The sequence below is a fragment of the Acaromyces ingoldii genome (genome assembly GCF_003144295.1).
Source record: "Acaromyces ingoldii strain MCA 4198 unplaced genomic scaffold FA10scaffold_2, whole genome shotgun sequence".
Lineage (NCBI taxonomy): Eukaryota > Fungi > Basidiomycota > Exobasidiomycetes > Exobasidiales > Cryptobasidiaceae > Acaromyces > Acaromyces ingoldii.
The window spans coordinates 3,692,600-3,704,937 of NW_020290248.1; the positions used below are offsets into that span (position 1 = coordinate 3,692,600).

A 12,338-nucleotide genomic window follows, 5' to 3' on the forward strand; every position below is an offset into this window, starting at 1 on the left:
TGTGTTCCCTGCCAGAAAAGGTCATAGAGGCGTGCAAGCGAGCCTCTCTCTGCCGTGTATCAGGTGGAGACTTTGGCCACTTGATTGCTCCACTGTGTTCTAAAGGCTGCCTTTCAGGATTGCTCCGCTAGAGCAAAATTCTATTCGGAGAGGAGTGTCTATGCTACTCGGAAGTCGTGCTTGTGGCGAAACCCTCCTAGGGCGGCTTAGAATCTTTCCACCGACAACACATCCCGATTGGCATCAATTGTCAAGGCCATCCCTCTGCCCGACCAAGGCGTGTCTTTCCCATTCACGCCCGAGCTGAAAAGCTCATAGCCTGGCATATACCTATGAGTGACTCACGGTCTGTAAGCTTGAGAAAAACAATGCGCTCGAGGGTCAGGCATTGCGGAACGCACCTAGCGACAAAATCGTGGACTTCCTGGTCCGTCATGCCCTCCTTGCCCGAGGATATCATGTTGTGTTCGGCTTGCAGCCTCCATGCAAAGACATCATTGATGTCGCGGGGAACGAGCTGGACAAAGGCGTCGAGATAGCCATACCACTCGGTGTAGGCCTGGAGCCGCTCGTTGATGTCGGAAAGCGATGCCAATTGGTGTGCAGAGAAGTACTGCTTCCGCGCACCAATGTCCCCTGCATACCGCTTCTCGAGCTCCTGGGGAGGAATAGGAAGAAAGCCGAGGCACCAGCCTTCAAATATGACGACATCCACCGGAGACGACACGCGGACGGTTGCTTTGCTTCGATCTCCCTGGCCCGCATGAAGCGACTTGTCAAATACGGGGAGCAGGACGGTCGTCTGATCGCCGTTGATGGTGGACAGCGATCGAAGAACGTCTGAACCCAAGCGCATGTCGTGCGTTCCTGGCTGCCCTCGTCCATGGAGAAGCTTGTTTGTGGGGCTGTTTCGAGCGAGCTCGACAAGCTCATCATGGCTCAGATAAAGATCTATGGGCAGTGTACACCTCGTTGGCATTAGTCCTCCGGGTCGTCTGGTCTCCCTGGAAGATGGGCCCACTAACCGTCCAGGCTCATGACAACAGGGCTCAGCCCCTTGCCCTTCAGCCGTTCTGCTACCATGCTCGTCACAGTCGTCTTGCCACTGCCTTGCGGCCCCTGCATGCCCACGAAGAGCGGTCTTCTCTTCTTCCCGCCTTCCTCATGGCCGTCAGAGGGCGGGAGCGAGGAGCAAATGTGGTCAGCGATGAGCCGAGCCTTGTAGGCCGACATGTCCTCGTCTGGTTGCATTCCCTGTCCAGCCCCTGCGTCTCCCGCTGCTCTCTCCGACATCTGACGCGTATACTCAGGGTGAGAAGTGGGCGCCTCGTCGGGGCTAGGGGACCATTTGTCGTGTGTGCGAAAGAGATGGAGCAACAAAGCTTACCGGCTGGAGAGAGTGGAGCTTAAAAATATAACCGGTGATCCTTCCATTCGTCGTCCAGCACGTGGCAGGCACCCTTGACTGGTTCTCTGCAGTGCGGGATTTTCCTGAGGCACTTCGGGCGCAATGTACTGGAACATTCCTACGACTATCAAAGAAGAAGGGAGGGAAGTACAAGGTGTGAGGTTGGGTGTGGAACGAGTAGGGGTGCCACGTCAACATTCGAGAGGCTCAGCTGTCTTCTAAAGGGGGAGGGAAAGCAGCTCTCTTTTCCGGCGTGAGAGTAGGAAAGGTCGGGCGAGGTGACAGAGAGGGAAGAGAACGAGGGGGAAAGGGGAGCGAAAGAGGGTTTGTAGGCGCGAGTCTCTCGAGCGAAGAGACTATTAGCCGAATAGGTTTGCCTTGACGGCCTTGAAGACAAGGCTGGGAGCCATGAGATCGAGGGGAGGAGCATCGAAGAAGAAGACGCGTCCCACCGTCTTTGCGACGCTAGGGTTGCGAGCGGCCACGGTGAGAATGCCGTCGACGAACCAGCGGAAGGGTGCGCCGTGAGACAGCTTCGAGCCTGGGTCCAGGGGCTTGACGTAGCTGCATCCAAAGTCTACCAGGGCAAAGAAGTCAAGCAGACGTCAGTCGGGCACAGATGGAGAAGAGAGGTATTTGCGGCTGGCAACTTACCAAGGTCCTTGGTCATCTGAAGAAGCCAGTCTGCGCGAGGCAGTTCCTTTGCAAAGTAAGCCTTGGAGAGACGGTCGGGGATCCCGCGAGAAGCCGAAGCCTTCTCGCGCAGAATCTGGTCCAGGGTGAGGACATCTACAAAGGCCTTGGAGACGCCCATGCCAAAGATGGGGTTGACCCTGACGAGGGAATCGCCGACAGCAACAAAGTTGTGAGGAACCTTTGTCTCGGTGTATTTGAGCAGGTGGCAGTTGGTGAATTTGTACTTGTTGAAGACGATGTCATGGCCAAATTCGTCCTTGGATCGCTGGGCAATGTCGATGATGTCGAGTACGTATGGGGGCAGCGACCGGTTGCCCGTCGTGTTCTGGATGCTCTCGGCCCAGTTGCGGAAGCCCTCGAGATCGTCGGGAAGCTCAGAAGCCAGGCCCTTGCAAGCAGCAGAGAATACAATCGTGTTTTTTTCGGCATTGAAGATCATCGAAGCACGGGGATCCGTAGAGGGCGAAGGGTGCACCAGATGGAGGAAGCCGGCATTGTCCCAGCTCTTTGGGTTGCGCGGGAGCGACGGCCTCTCTTTGAGGAGCTTTTCGTCGATTGTGATCACCGAAGTCGAGTAGGCCACGTCGGGGAAGTACTGCGATCGCTGAACTGGGCCCCATTTGGTCTTGACCTCGCTGGCAGAGGTGCCGTCGCGAGACAGCGGCCTCTGGATCCACTTGGCTCCTGCGCAGACCGGTCCCGAGCAATCGACGACGAAATCGGCTTCCTGGTAGTAGCTCGTCTTTGCATCGTTGCGGCGGATGTGCACACCTTGGAAACGCTCGCCCTTTGCGTCTGGGGTGGCGCCCACCACGGTGCCAGCGACAAACTCGATGCCGTACTCTTTCTTGAAAGCATTTTGGCGGATGATGGTCTCGAGGCCCATTCTCGTCATGCCAAGCTCCTCGCAGTCATCGTCGCTCGGTGGGAACGGCATCATATCCTTGCCAAGCTGCCAGTACATTGAGTGCGGGTGGAAAAAGTGGCCACCGATGGCCTTGACGTCGCGGCGGAAATCAGGGAACAGGGCGTCGGACGACTTGACGATGATGTTGTGGAAGGCGTGAATCTGTCCCCACTGTCCGACTCGGGATCGCTTGTCGACCAGAATCTCGTCGGGCTCGACAACGATGACCTTCTCAAAGTGGAACGTCATTGCACGGGCGCAGACGAGGCCGCCGATGCTGTGAGTGGTGAGTGGTGGCGGCGTAATCAGCGAGACTGGCATGTCTTTCCATTTCGTCGTCTCGAGCTCACCTTCCACCAGCTACGACACATGTGCCCCTGAGCTTGCCATCCTTTCGAGGCTTGCCGATCGTCTGCGTCTGGTTTCTCGCAGTCGTCTTCTCGATCATGTAGCGGCGCAGGGCCCACCAAAAAGCCTGGAAGCCAATGTAGACGACTGGCAGGGCGGCTGCGACACTAAACACGACGCGAAGCGTGTCGTCGTTTGTGAAGTTCATGTTCAGGTAGCGCGTTGCGTCGATCTTTGACATGTTCTGACCTGGGAGTTGTGAAGAAAGGGTTCGTACTGGGATCTTCTCGACAACTGCGAGAGCAACCCAGAGGAATATAAGGGCCAACGAGCAAGTGCGGGGCTGAATCTGGCACGCCAGTAGATTTGTCAAAACACAGCCGGTGGAGGCGGAGAACGCGTATTGCGCAGGCGCTGCCGAGAATTGGCCCAATCCCGAAAAGCGCTACTCAGTAGCATTACAGTACAGAAGATGCGGCTGCCAGAAGGAGCTTATCCAAGCAAAGATGCGGGGTAGTGCTTAGCGGAATGAGGCCTGCTCCCGTATCATGGCGCGATAGCCCGGGAAGGACTGAGTCGAATCCGCAAGGGCTTTAACAATATCTCTTTAGCTCGGTTGCAATACGGACTTGCATCCGGTGGTGCCCTGTCAAACTTCGACCTTTTTTTTGACCAGGATTCTCCAAGATACCGATGGGGGAATTCTTCCTGTCGTTCCTTCCTCGCCTACATCACGAACTGCGCAATGCGTCCACCATTGCTATTTCACGTGCTCACAAGCCTGCTAACCGCACGTCTTCAAAGTATCGCTGCTGCTGTCGAGCAGACAGCCCGTCTCGATCCAAGATGACATGGAATAGCATTCATTTATTTGCAGTACAAGTCTTCTTGCACAAGCATACATTGCTCACAGTCCAGGAACAGGACGACTTCCCAAGTGGGCTCGGTGAAGAAGTTCGAGAAGCCTGGGGCCCTCGAGGGGGGCAGGATTGGGGTAAGGAGCCTTGGCCGCCGCCTCTGCCACGGGCTCGAGGTCGCTGGACTTGACACCCAAGGCAGCCAAAGACGTTGGGGCGCCTCCGTTTTGGACAATGTCGAAGATCTTTTGGGCCATCTCAACGCCCTCGCGCTCCAGCTGATCGCGCCCTCCTTCTTCATTCACGGCCAGTCCAAAGGCTCGGCCGAGGTTTCGACGAGAGTCCTTGTTCAAATAGGCGTAATTGTACTGCAGCGCGTGCGGTAGGACAATCGCATGTGTCTCGGCGTGCGGGGTGTTCAGCATGCCGCCAATCGTGTGGCAGATCTTGTGATGGAGTGCAGTACCACCTCCATTGCCGAGGCACATACCACAGGCCCACGCGGCATAAAGTGCATCCGACCTTGCCTCGATGTCGTCGGGCTCCGAGCCCAGCTTGGCAAGGCTTCTCATCATGACTTGAATCCCCTCGACGGCCAGCAAATCGATGAATGGGTTCGACTTGGCGGAGCTTGTGTGATGAGAGCTCGTGTCAGAGTCCAGCAGCATGACATGCTCGCGCACAGGTCAAGACAGTACTAACTAGAGCGTCTCGATGGAGTGAGCAATGGCGTTGACGCCCGAAGTGAGGGACATGACCTTGGGAAGGGTCAAGGTGAGGTCGACATCATAGACGATGACCTCGGGCAAAACCTTTGGTGAGACCAATGTTGTCTTTGCTCCCTTTTCCGTCTGACCGAGGATGGACGTGGCCTCTGAGCCAGCGTACGTCGAAGGAACGACGATCTGAAGTAGATCCGTTCGGTAGGCGAGGGCCTTTGCGAGGCCGATTGTGGACCCGCCACCAACGGCGACCAGACAGTCAATATTCTTTTCAGACACAACTTTGAGGGCATCCTCGGTGACCTCTACGGGGGTATGCATCGTCGCATTGCTGTACAGAGCAGTGAATCGAGCGCCCAGTAGACTCGACACTTCTTCGCCAATGTCGCGCTGGTGTGGAGTCGTGATGACAAGGACTCGCTTCGCACCGAGTTGGGCGACTTCCCCCTCGAGCTGGGCTTTGAGGCTACCACGGCCAAAGACGACGCGGCTGGCTGCCACGGCGTAGACGAAGGGACGCATCGAGGAAGTCGTTGATCAGATGTGCTGTCGTTGCAATGGTGATTGTTGAGTCCAACTCATTCTCCTCTGCACGCTCCTCCAGCTGCGCCAATACCCGGTGTGTCTCGCGGATGCACGTGGCAAAGCTGCTCCTGCGCTCTTGACTTTGAGAATTGACGATGCCTGGCAAAGACAGGGCTGTGCACGATATCAATGTGCAAGTGCTGGCAAGTGCTGGCAAGTGCTGGACCGTTTTCAAGCCAGGAAGGATCGGCAAGTAGAAAGCAAGACTTGGTTGAACTTGGCTCTGTATTTGCATCACGTCTGCATGTTCCAAAATTCTCCTCTGTTACTCTGAAGGAGACGATATCATGAAGAGGGCACCGCAAAGTGGACGGAGCAGGGCAAATACCATTTGATTTCTGTTGCATGCTGGTTTTCAAGGAACGGAAGAGAACCAAAGGTGAGCAAGTGACATGAGCAAGCGGTCGCAAATCAAGCCGGAAGCCTGCGTAGGGAGACAACATCTTCCTTGAGCGTGTTGAAACCAACGTCCCAGAGGAGCTTGTCGAGACTCCATCCGAAGACGGTGCCCTTTTCTTGGTCGCACATTGGCCAGCACAGACGCGTACGCCTCTTGGGATCGTTGAGGGTAATGCCATCGATGGCTGCCATGTGCTTTGGCTGAAGTGTGGGCAAAGTGATATTGGCCACAATCCTCGAAGGATTGCTGCTCCGGGGCACAATGCTCCTACCATGGGCCACATTCCAAGCAAGAGCAACTTGGGTAGGCGTCGAGCCGATTTCCTCGGCGATGGAAACCAGCACAGGCTCATCGCGAAGGGGGTTGTCGGTGCCATGGCCCATGGGCTGGAAGGCCACGTCTCTCTCGTCAGCGCAGAGTAGCAAGGGAGAAAATGATGAGAAGGTCTCACAGAGTAGGCGGTCAGGTGAATACCCTTGCTTGCACAGTAGTCAGCAAGTTCAAAGTCGGGGTTGAATGGGTGAGTCCTGTCGTGACAGCGACGAGGAAGGCGGGGAGGTGAGCACATGATCGCTCCTCCAAAAGAAAGGCGGAGGGGGCCACTCACTCGACCTGGTTGACTGCTGGAGCTACCTTGGCCGTCTTGAAAAGCTCTTCGAGGTTGCCAATGCTGAACTGTTTGGTTTTGACCCATGAGCAAAAGATTGCAGCTGAAGATTTAAAGGGAGGAAGAATTTGCGGACAAGCCAAATCGAACTCACGTTGGACACCCCAATTGCCTTTGCCTTTCCTTGAGCCAACAGCTTCTCGAGCTCGGCCCAAACCTCGCTGAAGGTCGGGCCTGCACCACCTTTCTCTCCGTACATGGTACCATCGGCCGATTCGCCTTGGGGCCACTGCGCGACGAGACGCAAAGGAGGTCAGTCGACGTTCCTATCGCTCCTCCACTGGACATTTTTCAGACGCACATGCATGAGGTACAGGTCCACATAGTCGAGCTTGAGATTCTCGAGCGATTCTTGGAGGGCTTTCGCGGGGTCATTGTGCCTATGAGAGCAAAGACCTTGCTGTGGTCAGATCAAAGACAAGGTCACGAGCTAAACAGGCTCTTCTGACTGACTGGGTGTTCCACATTTTAGCTTTTATAAAGAGAAGTTAAATAATAATGGCCGGTGTCAGTGAGTCAGGAACGGCAAAAGCGTGACTGGGCAGCTCAGCAATGCTCACTAGTGATAAAGAGATCCTCCCTGTCGACATTTACAGTCTTGAGGACCTGGCCGATAGTCACTTCATTTTGGTAGAACGAGGCCGTGTCAATGTGGCGATAGCCGTTCTCGATGCAATATTTGAGTGCCCTCGGGAACTCTCCGTCGAGGCCATCGCCAAAGTTGCCACGCCAGCAGCCCATGCCGACTGCTGGAATGTCCTTGCCACCATGCGTTAGCTTGAAAGTAGTGGTGCACAGCTTTGCTGCCATGATGTTTGCTAGCGTGTGGGATGAAGTAGCGCAAATGAAACGAGGTAGCGCAAACGAAACGAGGAGGGGAGGAGCGTTTCAGCGCTTTTCAAGTCCTTCATTTGCTTCCCCACCACCGGCTATGGGCCTGTGGCGATCCGGCGGAGCCTAATCGCGTGCGTGCCTTCGCGTGTTTCTGGAGCTTCCCCGCTTATCGAAGAAAAGCGGGCTCGGCTGCTTTCCGTGCCCGAGCATCTTGACTCTTGACCTCCAGCCACTGTCACACCGACTACCTCTGAACAGAACATCAAGAAACAGCACACAAGCGACGAAACCATGGCTGCTCCCTCTCCCTTTAAGATCAATGTTGACGAGTCCATCCTGAAGACACTTGGAGAGAAGCTGGCGCTCGCGCGCCTGCCTAAGCCGGTTGCTCTGCCTCAGGGCCAAGAGTGGCTGCAAGGCTCGCCCATCAGCGATATCTCCGACTTGGTTCAGCACTGGAAGAGCAGCTACAACTGGAGGGAGAGGGAGACCCTCCTGAACAAAGAGCTCGCCTCGCAGTACACCGTCGACCTCGAATTGGAGGGCTATGGCAAGCAAACCGTTCACTACTTCATCAAAGAGTCGCCTCGAAAGGATGCCATCCCGCTTCTCCTGATTCATGGCTGGCCTGGCAGCGTTCTGGAGGTACGGCATCGCAAGGATCTTTCCGTTCCGCCATTCCCTTTGCTCGGCTGACCCGCACTCTCGTTCTAATCTGTAGTTCAAGAAGCTGGCACCCATGCTTGCTGATCCCAAGGACGACAGCAAGGCCGCTTTTCACGTGGTTGCTCCGAGGTTGGTTAGCTCTTCCTCGTTGTCGGTCTCGCACTAAGCTCATGTTTGCTTTTACAGCCTCCCCGGCTTTGGCTTCTCTTCACCGCCTACAGGTGCCATGCAGGGCCCCTTTAAGATTGCCGAGCTGTTCGATAGCCTGATGGAAAAGCTCGGCTACCCTAAGTACGCTTCTCAGGGAGGCGACTGGGGCTCCATGATTACCCGTGCTCTCGCGATCCAGTTCCCGCAGCGCTGCCGTGCCATTCACGTCACCATGCTCGAAGCACCCAAGCCGGACGACTGGAAGGACGAGGATGCGACTGACTTTGAGAAGAAGAAGCTTGCCGACATGGCCGAATTCTACACAGCGCAGCCTTACCTGTGAGTGCGTGTGTCTCGCTCCGATCTGCAAGCAATCTGACACGTTGCCCCCCCAACTCCAGCCAGACAAACGTCAGGACGCCTCAGGTGGGTTAGCAGGAATGACACAAAATTGGTCGAGGGGCTGATTGTCTGGGCGTCGATCAGACGGCTGCATTCGCTCTGACCGACTCACCCGTTGGGCTCCTTGCTCTCTTCTATGAGAAGCTGGCTCGCTGGGTCGACGACCGTCACTTCAAGTTGTGGGTTTTTCCGCACCTTCGTGAAGACTGCTTTGGCGATCCCTGCTCATCCGAATGCGATGATCACAAACAGCTCGAAAGACGAGGTGCTTGACGCTGTCATGATGCACTACATCGGCGGACCCGAATGGGGACTGCGTCTATATCAGTCCGGCATGTACACCGGTGAGATTCCCAAGAGCTACAACGAGAGCTTAAAGGGAAAGGATGTGGCTTTCGGCTGCAGCGCCTTTCACTATGAGCTTCTCGGTGTGCCCAGACGATGGGCGGAGCGGGTCAACGACATTGTCTTCTGGAAAGAGCGAGACGTCGGCGGACACGTGAGTCATCTCCTGTCATCATTGTCAAGCTGGTAGACACCTTGCTGACCGAGATGGATGTCGCGCTTGTCCATCACCTGCAACATCTTCTAGTTCCCGCAAGTCGAATGCCCCGAGCTGCTCGCTGCCGACCTACAGGACATGTTCAAGGAGCTCAAGCCTAAGTTCTCCTGACCCCACATATCTCATTCTCTCCGGCTTGCTGTCTGCGTGGCGCGCATTTGGCTTATCTCGAAATTTCCTAGTGCCAAGTCTGTGGATGAAATTTGAGTTGCATGGGAAGAAGTTGTAAGACTGTGTGCCCGTTTCGAATCATAGACAGACAGAAACAGAAGAGTCAGTCAAAAAGCAAGAATTAAGCTTCAGTGAGGAAACGACACCGCTTATAATGTGAGCGCTTTGACCTGCAGTCTGCCGGTGGATACCTTCTCGACTGCTGCAAAGCTAAATGAGCCGCTACCTTTGTTCTCCACACAACACCATCACTTCGCTCGGGCCAGTGACAACTCACAAATGACTGCGAGCAACGTAGAGAGCATCGCCGCTGAGCTGCGCCGGCAGGCTACCGTGAGTCGATGTTGTACTGGCAAATGACATACTTTTGTTAACGCCCTGCAAATCTCCAGGAGAACCCTCCAAAGCACCCGATCGACATCGATTACAACTCCATCACAGGAGTGGCGCACAGCTACAACGAACGAGTGAGACTTTGACGCTGGAGTGGAGGAGCTTCCTTTCACAAATCATAGCTCCAAAGAGTGCTGACTTTGCGAGCAGTGCCCTGATCCGAGACTTAGATTTGTGATGCAGAGCCTTGTCAAGCATCTGCACGACTTTGCCCGGCATGTTGATCTCACGACCGACGAGTGGATGTGAGTGGCTCCTACCTGTGCTTCAAGACCACATCTCGGGCTCAACTAATCTCATTCGACTGAAAAAGGAGGGCGATCCAATTCCTTACTCAGACCGGTCAAACGTGCAATGATGTTCGTCAGGAGTTCATTCTTCTTTCTGACGTACTCGGGCTTTCCACTCTAGTGGACTCATTGAATCACCCGAAACCAAAGGGAGGTTTGTATTAGAGTGTAGTCAAAAGTACGATCATGGGCTGACAGACCCCCGGTCATTTGTCCTTCAGCGACAGAATCGACGGTGCTGGGCCCCTTTTTCACTACCGACGCCCCCGATGTTGTCGACGGCGGAAGTATTGTGTCTGAAGCAAAAGCTGAAGAAGGCGAGCTTCTTCTGGTCAGAGGAAAGGTTCTCGATCTCGACGGAAACGCAGTGGCCAACGCCACAATTGAGACTTGGGAGACAGACGCGACCGGTCACTACGACACCCAATACGATGACCGAACGGTAGCTGACTGTCGTGGTCGCATAACCTCTCAATCGGATGGGAGCTTCCAGTACGGTGCTATCCTGCCCGTGTCGTACCCCATTCCCGGTGACGGGCCCGTAGGGTCGCTGCTGCTTCGGCTGGGACGCCACGTCTACAGGCCCTCGCATCTTCATCTCTGGGTCCAAGCCGACGGATTCGATCCTCTAATCACGGCACTCTATCCTCGTGAAGACAAGTTTCTGCAAAGCGACACTGTGTTCGGGGTAAAGAGCTCTCTCGTTGTCGACCCAGTGCTCGTAGACGATCCAAGTGAAGCTCGCAAGCACGGCTTCAAGAGGAATTCCTTCTGGCTCATCGAGTACGACCTCATTCTCTGCACTCTTGCGCAGGCAAAGGAAGAGCGCGAGCAAGTCAAACGTGTTCCGACTTCTCAGCATAACCTTTAGCAGCACAAGAGGCCCTAAAGGCCGAACCCCATACATCATCAGAGCAACTTTTTCCCATAAATGCAATGTTGTGCAGTGATGAAAGTCTTCCAACACCACTTTCTCCATCTTTATGAAGCTTCTTGTCGCACCGACTCGGCCCCGCTTGTGGAACCTAGAGTCCACTTGCGAATTCACTTTGCTGTAAGCCTCTTGGTGACAAAGTCCCACCATGGCTCAAGCTCGACCGTCGCGTCGAAGGCTGTTTGGGTGAGGAAGAAAAGGAAATCAGGCTCTGCTGTCAACAGTGACCTGCCGAGGCAGACTTACCATCAAAAAGACTGCGCAAAAGGGAAGAGGGAAGCAGAAAACGTGAGATAAGCGTTGAAGCGAGAGCCCAGGCTGACGACTCACTGATCTGTGTCCTTCAGCTCGACATACTCGACGTCGGTATGTCCAATGGTACGGTAGGCATTCACGAGTGTACGGGATTGGTCCACATCAACTGCAGAGTCCGCAGCACCATGTACGACAAAGACGGGCAGGAGGTGCTCCTTGGGGCTCTTCTGAACCGTAGAGGGGACAGTAGTCTGCCGAATCAGGTCGGCCGCGTTGTCTCCGTAGATGAAGTTCTGGTAGCGACCCGTCTGCTGGGCATACATGAAGAACCTGTTCCTGTGCGATGACTGCGGAATGTCGCTTCCATTGCTGACCTTGGATTGAGGATCGGCGAACTCCCGGAAGAGCGGATCGGGATCCTGCTCTGCGAGGTAGCCCATGAACGGACGACAGGGCTTGGTGAATTGGTCAGTCGTCAGATCCGAGGATGGGTACTCTAGGGCCACGAATCGGAATGCCTTGCTGGCTTGCTCGATCGAAAAGTTGGGGCAGAGGCCAAGAGCGAGCAGGTTCGCAAGGAAGCCTCCGGCAGAGGCACCCGAGAGGCCAGCTTTGGTGAGATCTAGCTCTGCTGCCTGCTGGCTGACGAGCTTTTTGTTCAGTGTGCCATCGAGCAAGAAGTTGGCAAAGTCAGAGATATCCTCCAAAATGGAAGGCAGACGGACTTGAGGAGCGAGCTGACCGAAAGATATAATCAGCTTGGACCGCAGCAGACAAGCGTGGTTATGGCTCACCCTGTAGTCCGGACTGACGATAGCAATGCCATGCCGATCAGGGGCCCTCAGGAAGTGGGCTGGAATCTGGGCTTTGTTACTTTGAAACAGCCCTCCGCCGTGGATCCAGACAAGGCAAGGCAATTTGTCGCCTGCCTTGGCCGAGTCGGGCAGGTGAACATCGACGGCGATCTCCACCTGACCTCCAGCGTTGTCAGGTGCCGCTTTGTAGGTGAACGTGTGCGTTTTGGCCATCGTTGAAGAAACCAGACTGGGAAGAAATGAAGTGGTCGCTAAGAGAGAAGATTCGAAAAGCAT

The 12,338-nt window shown here is 55.1% G+C and overlaps 7 protein-coding genes across 7 annotated transcripts; 2 read left to right on the forward strand and 5 right to left on the reverse strand.

Moving 5' to 3' along the window:
• Positions 1–108: 108 nt before the first annotated feature.
• On the reverse strand, positions 109–1,384 carry FA10DRAFT_266293 (P-loop containing nucleoside triphosphate hydrolase protein). Its single transcript, XM_025521433.1, has 3 exons — positions 1,026–1,384; positions 402–951; positions 109–330 (listed from the first exon to the last, which is right to left on the reverse strand). The coding sequence occupies exons 1-3, from the start codon at positions 1,231–1,233 to the stop codon at positions 207–209; spliced, it is 882 nt and encodes a 293-aa protein (XP_025379766.1). The 5' UTR covers positions 1,234–1,384; the 3' UTR covers positions 109–206.
• A 149-nt stretch (positions 1,385–1,533) lies between these two features.
• FA10DRAFT_301035 (hypothetical protein) lies at positions 1,534–3,600 on the reverse strand (the record flags this gene model as incomplete). Its single annotated transcript, XM_025524919.1, has 3 exons — positions 1,534–1,985; positions 2,063–3,288; positions 3,362–3,600. The coding sequence occupies 3 exons, from the start codon at positions 3,598–3,600 to the stop codon at positions 1,768–1,770; spliced, it is 1,683 nt and encodes a 560-aa protein (XP_025379767.1). The 3' UTR covers positions 1,534–1,767.
• Positions 3,601–4,264: 664 nt separating this feature from the next.
• On the reverse strand, positions 4,265–5,509 carry FA10DRAFT_301036 (Dehydroquinate synthase-like protein; the record flags this gene model as incomplete). The annotated part of the gene is made up of 2 exons (XM_025524920.1): positions 4,919–5,509; positions 4,265–4,846 (listed from the first exon to the last, which is right to left on the reverse strand). Exons 1-2 carry the CDS (start codon positions 5,458–5,460, stop codon positions 4,267–4,269), a joined length of 1,122 nt encoding a protein of 373 aa, XP_025379768.1. The 5' UTR covers positions 5,461–5,509.
• A 425-nt stretch (positions 5,510–5,934) lies between these two features.
• Positions 5,935–7,400, reverse strand: FA10DRAFT_293339 (aado/keto reductase; the record flags this gene model as incomplete). Its single annotated transcript, XM_025524417.1, has 7 exons — positions 5,935–6,309; positions 6,375–6,450; positions 6,531–6,598; positions 6,685–6,819; positions 6,892–6,970; positions 7,044–7,062; positions 7,151–7,400. The coding sequence occupies 7 exons, from the start codon at positions 7,398–7,400 to the stop codon at positions 5,935–5,937; spliced, it is 1,002 nt and encodes a 333-aa protein (XP_025379769.1).
• Positions 7,401–7,660: 260 nt separating this feature from the next.
• On the forward strand, positions 7,661–9,315 carry FA10DRAFT_301037 (putative hydrolases or acyltransferase; the record flags this gene model as incomplete). Its single annotated transcript, XM_025524921.1, has 7 exons — positions 7,661–8,069; positions 8,146–8,219; positions 8,277–8,579; positions 8,642–8,666; positions 8,727–8,821; positions 8,895–9,141; positions 9,235–9,315. The coding sequence occupies exons 1-7, from the start codon at positions 7,716–7,718 to the stop codon at positions 9,313–9,315; spliced, it is 1,179 nt and encodes a 392-aa protein (XP_025379770.1). The 5' UTR covers positions 7,661–7,715.
• Positions 9,316–9,580: 265 nt separating this feature from the next.
• FA10DRAFT_279064 (intradiol ring-cleavage dioxygenase) lies at positions 9,581–11,000 on the forward strand. Its single transcript, XM_025523513.1, has 5 exons — positions 9,581–9,708; positions 9,768–9,842; positions 9,919–10,013; positions 10,082–10,212; positions 10,280–11,000. Exons 1-5 carry the CDS (start codon positions 9,655–9,657, stop codon positions 10,927–10,929), a joined length of 1,005 nt encoding a protein of 334 aa, XP_025379771.1. The 5' UTR covers positions 9,581–9,654; the 3' UTR covers positions 10,930–11,000.
• FA10DRAFT_266296 (alpha/beta-hydrolase) lies at positions 10,931–12,307 on the reverse strand. The gene is made up of 4 exons (XM_025521434.1): positions 12,042–12,307; positions 11,323–11,984; positions 11,239–11,249; positions 10,931–11,170 (listed from the first exon to the last, which is right to left on the reverse strand). Exons 1-4 carry the CDS (start codon positions 12,273–12,275, stop codon positions 11,103–11,105), a joined length of 975 nt encoding a protein of 324 aa, XP_025379772.1. The 5' UTR covers positions 12,276–12,307; the 3' UTR covers positions 10,931–11,102.
• Between the last annotated feature and the right edge of the window lie 31 nt (positions 12,308–12,338).